The sequence below is a fragment of the Ixodes scapularis genome, unplaced genomic scaffold (genome assembly GCF_016920785.2).
Source record: "Ixodes scapularis isolate PalLabHiFi unplaced genomic scaffold, ASM1692078v2 PGA_scaffold0__279_contigs__length_252992795, whole genome shotgun sequence".
In the NCBI taxonomy this organism is placed as follows: Eukaryota; Metazoa; Arthropoda; class Arachnida; order Ixodida; family Ixodidae; genus Ixodes; species Ixodes scapularis.
The window spans coordinates 77048603-77061242 of NW_024609835.1; the positions used below are offsets into that span (position 1 = coordinate 77048603).

General features: G+C 44.2%; 1 protein-coding gene across 1 annotated transcript; it reads right to left on the bottom strand.

Annotated features, from left to right (window-relative positions):
• Positions 1-7905: 7905 nt before the first annotated feature.
• LOC8042136 (peroxisomal biogenesis factor 3) lies at positions 7906-12027 on the bottom strand. Its single transcript, XM_002415258.5, has one exon. The coding sequence runs from the start codon at positions 11900-11902 to the stop codon at positions 10808-10810; it is 1095 nt and encodes a 364-aa protein (XP_002415303.4). The 5' UTR covers positions 11903-12027; the 3' UTR covers positions 7906-10807.
• Between the last annotated feature and the right edge of the window lie 613 nt (positions 12028-12640).

Sequence of the window (12640 nt, forward strand, 5' to 3'; positions counted from 1 at the left end):
CTTAAAGGCACAGAGACTTTACACTGTATAAACATGACTGTCAAATTTGTCTTGTTCTGTTGTCATAAATAGCGAGGCCTGCCATAAAACGAGTCATAAGAATCGGCAGCTGCACATAGTGAGCTAAAATGTTTATCGAAAATGTATTATAGGAGTGTGTGGAGGCATTGCTCTGTTCCTGTGTAAAAGGGCAAAAACATCTTCGAAAAGTTGGAAGCCTAACACCGATGCGGACGACCGAGTCGCGTGTGGCGCTTCTGTCGACGGGGTGCATGTTTTTGAAAGCTGACAATACAGGTGAGTGACACATCTGTTGCAGGTTGGCCCAATCTCAACTGCTTTTATAATAGTTCCAGTGTAAACCACGTTGTGCCTGATTAGTTTTAAAAGAGAAGTTAGATTGCACGAAGCTTATCTTCAATCTGATGAACTGCCAGCCTTAAGAAAACATTGAACCTAGGGGGGAAAAAAAATTTCCTAGATTTTTTTGCGATACAATTTTTTTTCGATTTGTGGGCAAAATCGAAATTGTACCCCTGTGGGATGATGATGATAGCGTTCATACCCAACTAGTGTGTGCTCCGAGGCAACTCTGAACGCACACTATACTCCGTCCACCTTTAAGCGGAGACTAGAAGCTCCGCCTTCAGCGTGAGCTCGCTGGCTCACGCTCGCGTTGACACTTGTGTTAGCAAAGCAGAAAGCTCTCGCTGAAGGCGGAGCTTCTGGTCCCAGTTTAAGGGTGAATGGAGTATAGGTGGGTACAAATGCTACCATCATCATCCCACACGGGTACAGTTTTGGTTTTGCCTGCAAATCGAAAAATGCGTATTGTAAAAAAAATATTGGGCGAAAAAAAAAAAAACTTTTTTGACAAACATTCGTTTTGAAATCTCTTGTTCTAACTTGGTAGGAAAAAGAAATTTCTTTTTTTTTTTCCTAGGTTCAGTGTTGTTTTAAGCCCTATGTATACTGGATGCAACCTATCAGTTAAAGCTTCCTGCTGAACTTATGAAAAGGCTCGATAGAACCGCTATAAGAGTTGCCTAAATAGTTTTGCCTCCTGGTTGGGTACTTGATAAAAAAACGTTCATTTTGAAGATGAATGTAGAAATTGACTATTTCTAACCTCGAAATTTATAGCAAATCGCTAGGCAATTGTGTTGCATACGTGAAACGTTCCACCATCACAAAGGTTTAGCATTACTCTGAGTCTCCAGACTCCTACGTTCACAGCGCTCTTCATCAGATAGTTTAACGCGTATCATGTGTACACTTTATAGTTGATCCTAGAAGGAGGTGGTACTACAGCTATGGTGCCTGGAACGCGTCTCCGATTGGTGTGTTTACTGCTTCCAAAAAAGTGGTCCCTCGATTTCCGCTTCATGACGTCACAGAAGTGTCATGCTGTCGCCAGTCACGATCCTGGCAGCGTCCCAGTAGCTGTGGTGCATGTGGCAGACGCCTGTTCTGCTGCCGGCCGCTGTCCAGTGTGACAGTCCACGGAAGCTTCGCAGTCAGAAGTTGGGACGCCGCAATCACGGCGTCACTCGCGTTCGCTTGTGCTTTTCGCCAGCATTTCTACGTCCAGCATCAGGATCACAGCATCTGACAGCATGACACTCCATCTCCTGCGACGTCATTTGTTGCCGCTTCGGGACCAGTTTAGATGTGTGGGCAAGATGGGACGCTAAACATGCTGGTCGTACATGCACTCCAGGCACCATACTACCGCTAATCGGTCTGATATACCTGGCAATATTCCAGAGCCTTCCATACTCTCTAGCTCGTCTCTCTCAGTGCGCACAGGTGGTCGAGCTCCTCCTAGCCTACCCCTGTGGTCGCATGACCTCCCTGCTAACCAATCAGGGGCGAGCACTTCTCTCCTGCCCGCCAACCAATCGGTGTCGAACCTCGCGGCCACGCATTTATCTGGGCTTCACGAAATGCCAATCAGCTAGCCAAAGAATGTTTCACGTTAATGGCACCTCAATTCACGGCGATGTGCCGTGACATGCTAGAAGGATGCTCGCTTAATAATCTAAAGGGTCTGGGTTCAACTCCTACCTGGTGCAAACGCTTTTTTACTGGGTTCGCCCCTTCTCCCCACTCAAACCCAATCAGTGTCGAGCCTCGCAGCCACGCTGTTATCTGGGCTTTCAAAGTGCCGAACTCCTAGCCAAAGAATGTTTCATGTTAATATGGCACAACTAGACCATATTGATGTACTGCGTCACCTACTATTCAAATATATTATGCCCTCGACCAATAAAACTAAAAGTTATTGAGAACTCATCACTTAATTCACTAACTAATTAACCGATTTCATCTCTTTTCTAGTGGCTGCCAGGCCATCAACTTGGTCACAGGGCTAAAAGAACTTTATCAAGTTTTTTTTTTTATGTTCTGGATCCACTGAAAATTGCGTGACAATCACACAACGTGGTGCAATTGGACAGCGACAGCTTTGCTGCTTATTTGCCAATATGACAATGACGATCGATTGACATTGTGCCAATTATGCATCATACAGTGATCTGATATTGAAATGACGCTGTATTGATTTAGTGTCGATACATTGTTGATGAATAAATGATTTTCAGGTTGCGATGTGTTCTTCCACCAAATTTAGCATGGGAACTGAATCGGTGCGTAGGTCATGCGACATCAAGTTTTTTACTAAATTTAGCGGGGAACAGGAATTTGTAGGTCCCTTGAAGTCAGGTCCTGTGACTTTAATTTTCCCGCTTAATTTAGCAGGGAAACTGAATTGGTTCATAGGTCGCGTGACATAAATTTTTCCGCTAAATTTAGCGGGGAACCTGATCTTGTCTGCAAGTCCCATGACATCGGATCATGTGACATTAATTTTCCTGCCAAATTTAGCGAGGAAACCTCCTTCACGCTCACGCCGTTGCGAAACCGGGGGACGGGCCACTAAGGGCTCCCGCTGTAAAAAGCATTCTGTATTTTTCATCAAGTATTATGCCAACAGGTAAACATTCTCCCAAAGATTTTGGTTTACTGCTCAAAAGCTTGGGCTATTGGGAACAGTACGAACAGGAACACCAAAGCACGTGGTCTTCGACACATGCTGCGCTACCTCGAGGCTGGTAAAACATGGTAGTGGAGAGGAGAGGGGATGGGCTGCGAGGGTGTGTGCATTGGAGTAAGCACAAATATTTTACTAGGGGAATGCAGGACACACCTCGAGAATACATAGAACAAGTCGGCAACGAAGGTCTGCAGAAATGCACGGAACGGTGGCAGTGGTACCGTCTTTGCATCCACAAGCCCATCAACCGCACCACATTCCAAGTCATTGTCTTCACGTGCTCTGGTGGCGAGAGGAGGTGGTAGGAGAGAGAGGCGTCGCCAAATAAACCACTCTACCAGGGGTGGTTTATGGCGCGGCCGTCGTTCTAATGCAAATGAAGAGAGCGCCTTGTATTCCCCTAGTAAAGTATTTGAGCCCCTTCTCCACTCCGCAATTTTATCAGCCTCAAGGTAGCTCAGCACGTATCGAAGACCACAGATTCTGGTGTTCCCGCTCATATTGTTTGCAGTAGTACCTAGCTCAAAAGCACGAAGTGTGTCATTTTCGCTTGTTTTCATCTGCTGCCCAGACCTACTAATCTCACCTGTGTACCTAAAATAAGAAAAATAACACGCAGATTCGTGTCCGCCAAACGAGCGCTGAATTGCCCATGTAAGCTCTTCTCGCTGCGGATACACCGTGTGGCTGGTTCCTGTATCGATGGAATGCGCATGCATTTCATGGAGAAAGCAGTTTGAGTGGCGCTACAGTGCTCCGAGGTTGTGTAAGTGGACTAGTGCTTGTTTGTGGTCCTAGCGATGAACCTGCATCTCCTCTGTCACTCCATGGAGAGGAGTATTCCAGCTTGCTTAACCAAATTTAAATTGTATTTCTGCAACTGTCTAGTCCGTTCACGTTTTTGACTTTTGTAAGCAGCCACTAATGGACTCAAGTACGTAGCTTTTGGTAAATAATTATTCATGATTGTGGCCTCTAGAATTCACAGTTTATGAGAGAGGAGGGACACTTTAATGTGACAACTCCCTGCAATTGCACTCTCCACGAGGTCACACGTGCCCTGGTCGGAAGCTCTGATGAGATGTCTGGACTACAGGTCATTTTTAAAGCTCCCCCACTATTTGTTCCGATATTGTGCAAGGCTCAACGAAACAAAATGAACCAGTGCAGCGCATGGCCTCGCTAGAGTAACTGCATATGATTTGCTTGAGAAGCGTATGCAGTTACTGTAATGTGTACAGCTAGCACATCCGGTTACACTAGCCTAGAGTAACCACATGGCTCTGCCATCTGGTCCATTTTGTTTCGTTGAGCACTGTACCTGGAAGTGTGGGTATGAAAACGCACCAAAAACAGTCATGTATTCGTTACAGTTTTTTGGTGCTTCCCTTTCTGTAAAGAACTTTACGAGTGAGAAATGTTAAATTTCATCATGACTAGGACACCGAAGATTATGTTAACTCTTTCCTGACCACGCCCATAGGACTTCGATCATCGGTGACCGATGGTTTCCAAGTGCCATCAAGAAATTAAGTTTAGTGCGGAGAGTTATGTTCCACAATTCCATGGATAGTCGAAGAACTGTAGTTTTGGTTTCAACATAGGTTTGAGCTTTATCACAAGCCAATGGGCTGTCAAATATAGTCCTGGGAATGGTGGTTGCACTTGTCTAACATTGCTAACTGCTTGCATCAGTCTTCGTAACAAAGATGGCATTATTTACTTAATTCAACGGTAGTGTGGCATATTTGTTAGACCTCAAGAGCTCTGGGGACACTTTAAATTATGTTATAGGCGTCACTTAACAGATGGTTGTCAGTCCTGGGCCGGTGTGCACGTTTTATGTTCCCAGCAAGGTGGACAAAAACACTAAATATAAAGAAACTGCAATCGATGCTATGGCAAAACCAGAGTAAAATGCAAAGAATGCATTCTGCTGGGGATGTGAGGTGTACTATCTGTGTTCCCCAAATATAGTAAGCATTTTTTCATTGAAAAGCTTGAAAAGCACACTTGTTACGGAGGCCAATTCTCTGATGAACCAAAAATAGACAATGTCACTAAGAGTACACTAACTTCTAGAAAATAGAAACTCTCAGAAAATAGCATTTAGCATTTGCTTTATTTCAACCTTTTTGTGTGTGGCTCTTGTTTTCACCCTTTCCGGCCTCATAGAACTCCCCCGCCTCTTCACCCAAGCGACAGAGCCACCCCGTGGAAACACGTGACGTGTGGACACCTATGGGTGAACTGTTTGACGCCGCAGAAGAGCCTCTGTCGTTGGTGCTGCCAACGGGTGCCGCAGCAGTCGCGGCAATAGCTTTCTTTGCAAAAGCGAGTCGTCGCCAGCAGACGCTGTTGACCGGGGCCACAGACAATGTTTCTACTGGTCGACTTGCCCTATCCCAGGACCGGCAAATCCGTGATCTACGGTTGAGTTCTGTTCTGCGCTGCATAGAAGAAATTAAAACGAAAAGCGGAACACATTTTAAGACGACTTTGTGTTGTTTTTGTTCACTCCTTTCTGCACTTTGATACTATTGGACTTTTCCACTCTTTTCAGTTCCAAATGGTTTAGCCTTCTAATAATCATAATGGACCTGTTTATTCATTAATATCTCTCTCTCTCCTATCAGCTAAGAAAAAATAAAAAATCTCTTAAAAGGGCCCTGCAATCATATTTAAGCGTCTACTTTTTTTGCGGTTTTTACGTCTCTTGGGAGTCGGGCAAGTCAACGGGCACAGAGAGAGTGACTAAATATCAGTGCGTCACATTTTAACCGGACGACGCAGAGACCTTTTCCACCTACGGGGGCGACCTGCGGTGCCGAAAGCGCGCGATATGTGAAGTCTTTGGTCTTGGGCTTACTACTGGTCAGTGCCACTAGAAGCTTCATTTTAGTCAAAATACTAAATATAAGTGGCGCGAACCGTTTCAATTATTTATAAAAGTAGTTTTTGTTCAGTATTTTAGATCAGAAAAGAAACTAATGTACAAAAACAAGAAATGACCCGTCGACAGTGGAAAAGCAGTGGAAAAGGCGGCGCATACTAGAAAGGTGTAGTGGGATCAGGCACCGACGAGCGGCCGTAGAAAGGTCCCGGATGTATGCGGCGGTGCTGCGGTCACATGGACTGGAGGATCTGACCGGTTCTGAGCGTTCCGAAGGCCTTCGGCGAGCAGATTTGGCGGTATGGCAGCGCGAAGTGGTTCCTCTTCTGAACTGATTTTTACCCCTTGTTTGCTGTCGTTTGTAGCCAGCAAAGTGTCATGCCGAAATTAGTGTATAATTGCGCAGCAAATGCAATGCGAGCCGCCCTTGCTGCCCGGTTCATACAGCCTATCCAGAATGTGCTTTAGTGGCGCCCTCTCAAGCTTTCGACACGGAGTGCTGCAGCCGTGAGCGCTCGCTGAGCTCACTACCCCTCCTCTAGTTCACGGCCACTCGAATGACTAAGGACGTCATGAAGGAGGTTATTTTTTGCTTGTTTTTGTAATTTTAAATGGCCTATAACTTTTAAAATAAAGCAAAACTGTTCGGTGCGCTCAAGTTGGGTGCAAATTAAAAACCAGTAAAAAAGGCCTTGCAGGGCCCCTTTAAGGGAGAGAAAGAAGAAAAATAGTTGGACGGTAATTAACCGTTATTGCTCAAATGAGAGGCTGTCATAAGGGACGAACAGCAGGTGTTACCGTGGCTTGGCTACGAACTTCGACCCTGGTGAATGTAGTGGCGATAACTTCACTGCTCGCTGCAAACGCTAAAAAAAAGCATACGCAGCCGGGAGGTCCTCTTTCCCCAACCTTCGCAAGCACCTAGGGGCGAGTTTCAACTTTCGATTCTGGACACTACCGCTGGGCATGGAGACGAACAATGACAGGCTGAAACCTCGACAGCTCTCTCCGGTCTCAACTTTCCCACCTTTAAAAAAGGTTTCTTTTGTTTTTTTCAGTGCACTTGTTGAGCGTTTTTTAGCAAAGAAAGGAATGTGCATATAAAATGCAAAGTTAAGTGATAATAACTTTGAAAAACAGTTGCTTCTACGTTACAAGAACTAAGTAGTTTGTTATTTGGTCTATCTTGTATCAAAGCAGCAAACGTTTTGATTCAGCAAAGTCGTGCGACGGTAATAATATATATCTTGAAAAGTGAAATGAGAGTTCCAAATAAATATAAATCGTAGTGTCATCAATGTCTTCATAGTTAAATTCAAAAGACGAAAGTATCTTGGAAGTAACTAAGTTACAATGTCGAAGTAACTAACTTAAATATATTTTTCACAAACAATCTGTAACTGTAACTAAATACTTTTTAAAGGGCCCATGAAGAGAAAAAACCTTTTTTTTAAACTGTCAAAAAATAAATTATAAGGAAAAGAAAATTGTTTTTTTTAGCAATATTGGCAGCGAGGTTATTTGAAATTGTGCACGCAAAGTCCATGACCCCACGGGTCATTTTGGAGTGACCATCTCGGGCATTTGCTCTTTCCACCTCAACGTGAAGGCGAAGCTGAACCACCTCTCCTCTACGCGCTGAAAATGCTGAGAGAAAACAAGTGGAAAGGAAGTGACTGCCAAGTAAATCGCAACTCACGCTTTCAATATCGCTCTCAAAACATTTTTTCACGTAAAATTACTTTTTGACATGTGTGTCCCAACCAAAGTGTTAAAAAAAGAAAAAAAAAGCTTCAGTAACTTACCCAAGACTGGTGACATGTCATAAGAAACAAACTGGAAATTATTAGGTAACCCCCATAGCTAACGCTTCGTTTTATGAAACGAGGTGCTGCAGATTTGTTTCCAACACTTTTGGTCAGTAGGGGTATGAAAGAATTAAATACTATTCAGATTGTACAAGTTCCACATGTTTACTTCATCTCAATGGCTGAAGATGAGGATGGGAATATAATATATTATACATGCACACTGTTCAGCAAACCCAAACACCGGTGGCTATGCATTCTGACCAACACCATGTTACATATGCCCATTCCATGCATTCTTAACTATGGTTCTCCATCACATCCATAAAAAGGTGTCTCGTGCTTAGTTCCTTGCCTATTCAGCCAACCATTTGCACCCTGACAAACACGAAGAGCACACTTATATTGCAGAAACAAGAAAAAATGTCACGACTGAAAGCTGCCATTCAAATAAACCCTCTTCAGCGCTGGAAGCTTCAGAATATATTGCTACATGCATGGCACAACTATGAAATTGCCTACTTTAAAACCATCACAGAAAAGGTGTTTCACTTGTGAACCATAAATTTTCTGGATTTAAAGCTGTTCTTCAGCTGCACGCAAATGCAAACAATAAAAGTAAAAAATAGACATTCAAGTTACTTGTCACGCCATTCTGGTCCAAGCACCATTTCTTTTATGCTAACATATTCTACAATGACAAATTCCAAAAAGTCAGCTGTGAATATGGCTTCTTGTGAATGTGGCCAATTTTTTGTCATTTGCTGCTGCAAACGGTACTAAGAGAGTTTCGTAATAAAATGAAGAAAACATTACCATAAATCTCGACGAAGAAAGTTGCAGTGAGTTGACAACTAGACCAAAAAAAACCTCTTATTTTCTATTGAAGCACTGCACATTCATGTTCTTGCACACAAATTATTGGACTTCTCATTGGCCAGAGTAGGCAACATACGACATGGTTGTTACAGCATTCCCAATCATGGCCCCATTCCTTGCAACTCTCTTGTCACTAGGAAAAGAGTGTCATCCGTTATCTTAACTGTTCAATTACTAAGATGTAATATTTGCTGAAAAATAATAATCAGATAATCTACCCTTGTACAATGCCCTTTGGCATTGCAAGAAACATCTGAATAAAGAAAAAGCTTTCCTCTCCAGCAAAATCTAGCTTTCCCTCATTTTTGTCCAAGTTAAACAAAATTTCAAGAGCTTAGAATTGCAGGAATACGAATACATGCGCCTTGAAGTCCAGAAAGTGCAGGTGCTGTACCTTCCAGCCTATATGTCTGAACTACAGTACATGTGTAAACTTTCAAGGCAATGCAGTTTACTACTGCAAAGGGACAGACTTAAGATTTATGCAGCAGCACATGATTTTCATTTCTACTTTAAAATGCAATCGGAAAAACCACAACAAACAATTGAAGTGCAGAATGAAAATGCATATTTGTGCCTGGAACGTTTTGCCAAACTCAGATTATTGTTTTAGAATTACATATTAGTGTGTAGAGACGATGAGAAGATTAAGAAAATTCAGGAGGGGAGAGCGTGAGAAAATGGAGGGATCAAGACAGGTTCGGCTGGCAAAGGAACAGAACAGCACGTTGCTGGAGTTTGGGAAAACTTGTCTCAAAACAGGGTGAGTAAAGGGATTTCTTTCACAACACCATCATGTGGTATGCGGCTTTCTAGGGAGCGGGCAGGGTGTGGCCATATCGGGCTCAAATATTTTGCAAGTTACAGATGCAGATCAAGACACAGGAAGATAAGGGTATTTTTCTTGACAAAAAGCACACTTGCAGTCATAACTTTGGTCATAAGAACTTAAAAATAAACCAAGTGACTCTTAAAGATTCATTGATAGTCTTTACACTGACGACTGTAACCGGGGCTCCAATACGACGAGCCATATAATCTTGGTTGCTGGCAAGGTGCTGTTTCTTTTTTTTTTTTTTTTTTTCCTTTTTGCAGTTTTTTTTTTTTTTTGTAGAGCTGACCGACAAAATCGTTCACAGGGCCAGAACATTTTTCCTTTCCTTTGGGTGTTTATCAGCAAGAAGGGAGCCTCTTCAGCACAAAGTTTGAAAAAAAATTGTCTGCTATAGGCACAAGAGCCACATGTATGTCCAGTGAGAACTAATGGACAGTTCTCAGATTCGGCTTGGTTACCATCGGCCATAGGGAACAAAACGACATCCAAAGTGAAACCTGCCATAAACATGTTTGCAACACTCACATTACATTTTCTTGTACCGGTTCTCTAGTTGAGTCACATAAATTCCATTCCATCCCCATAGCTGCAAGGATGTAATGACTGGAAAATGTCTACAAATGTCTTCCTCACTTTTGTTTCGAGGCCTGAAAATGAACTCGGGGGATCTCGCAAAGGTAAATGATAGCTGAGCAAAAAAGAAAAAAAAAGAAATTTCTAGTGGCCATCACAGAATATTGAGAATAGTTAAAGTTTCAGAAAAGGGTAGCTCTGATAAAAATTACCCACTGAGCACCACTGGAACACTATTGCAATACCAACATCAGATAAGCAGAACCCATTATTTAAACTCGACAGCACAATAAAGCTCAACAAAAGGCACAAAATATTTGTTACAAGGCAGCTTTGTTGGGCCATCCTTGTGCCATCGCTTTTGGTAGAAACGCCTTCCTCCGACAGACTTCTTTTGCATTGGTTCATGTGGCTCAACCATTCTAAGAGCCCTCGTCTTTAACCATGAGACACACTAGCCTTTGCAACAAATATCAGACTAATCTGTGTTCATATGCTGCATGAAACACTGTTAACCATCACTCCAACCTGGTAACACTGAAATATAGGGGAGTGAGGAAACACTGCTTTCCAAAAGCACTGGTCAAATACAAATGAAACACAAATCAAATAATGCTTATATGGAGCATGTTTAGGCATATCTCGAAACAAGCACTGTGCACCCAACGACACTTCTCATAAGAGAACCACATCAGAGCTGCTCACACACGAAGGACTGAGCCTTTTTGTCCGAAGCTCTATGCCTTCCACACTTTCACAAGGCATCACGTGAAAGGTGCGAGGTTGTGGTTGAGCCTGTCAACGTCCTCAGTCTGACAGAATGCTTCGTACACATTTGCCAACATGCTGCGCAACAGCTCCACCTGCAGGATCTGCTTGAGGAAGTTGTCGGCCCGCCCTGCCACCAGACCATTCTTAAGCACTGGAAGAAGCTTGGCCAGCGCGAAGCTAGTCGCCACCTGGTCGCCACTGCCCTCGGCCATCTGCATGATGTGGAAGCTCTCCTCGACTTCGCCACGCAGGTTGCCAAAGCCGATGTCGATGCAGGTCGCGAGTACCTTGGAGAAGTCGTCCGTCTCAAGGATGTCCCTCGTCTCCAGGATCATCGTGTTGAGGACCGTCGCTTCCTGACTATCGCTCTCGACGTTCAGAGGCGGCAGCAGGAAGCGCATGAAGCCGGGCAGCGGCTTGGAGCCCCTCGACACGTACCCCTTGATGTAGTCGAAAGCCACGACGAAGTCGTTAACGCTCACGCGCTCTTTTAGGCTGACGTGCCCGAAGGCGGCCACCACGGCTGCCTTGACGACGTGGACCAGCTCCTCGATGCCGCCTTCGAAGAAATGCTGGATGAGAGACAGGTAACGCTGGTGGATCTCTTGGCTGGTTAGGGCGGGCAGGACACCGCCCGAGGTCTGCTGAGAGCGCTGCGAGTTGACATACACGTAACCACCGACGACTCCCAGCTGCACCCGTAGCAGCGCGGCCAGCAGGCTCTCGGCATAGACGCTGCACACGGCGAACGTGAGGATCCGAGCTTTCATTTCCTCCCATAGCTCGAGCCTGTTTGGGGGTCGGGTCTTGAGCTTCTCCAGTAAAGAGTCGGTCTCGAGGATGGTCAGCAACGGCTCTCTTATCTTGGGCAGGAGCGAGAGCACCGTGCTGTCCGAGGTCTGCAGGATGCTCTCGAAGTGGTGCTGGTGTTTGATCTGGTCCAGGTAGTTCTGCGTCGTCCGGCTTTCCCACTCGTGAAGCTTGCGCTGGACGTAGCGGTTGAGGAGGTAGGCGCCGCCGGCCAAGCCGACGCTGAAGAAAATTTTCTTTTTGTGCTGGCGCACGAAGTTGTAGAGTTTGCTGAACATGGCAGAAAAGTGAGCTTGCCACTTCCGCTAAAAGGCGTTTACCAAGGTTTTTACCTGGTTCTCGACGGTGACGCAGCGTCGCTCCGACGCTTAAGCGCCATGTTGTTGGATGGATGAATGGAGAGTTGCCTGGAAGCCAGTTGGAAGCCAGGAAGCTTGATTCTTTGTATGGATAAGTAAGTACAATAAAATTGTTCGAATTAGACAGTGTATTGCGCCACCTAGCCAAGCTCATCATAACGGATTTTTTATTTTATTTTAGCCAGTCTTATCCGAATAGGGATGCCGCGAATCACCTTAGGTTCGAACTCGAAGGTTTCGATATTTTCGACCCGAACTGAGCGTCGAAATCGGAAGATTTCGATCCGTACCGAGGTTCGAAATCGAAAAGTTCGCAATTTTCGCACACGGTGGAGTTCGATATCGAAGAGGGTTCGATTGCGAAAATTTCCTAACTGGAAATTCGAGAGATTCGAAATTTTTTAATTTCTTTGGATCTGAAGTTTAAAAGTTTCAAATTTTTATAGACATGAAGGTCGAAAAATTTGAACTTTTTGGAATTTATTTTTACATGAAGTTCTAAAAGGTCGAAGGTTTCGGTTCTTTTTTAGAACTAAATTCGAAAGAAAGCTTTGAAGCTTCGAATTTCTTTTAAAGGGGTACTACAACGAAATTTCGGCGCTCATTTTTTGGTCTATATGTGTTCAAAAGAGCAGTATCACATGGAACATACCAATA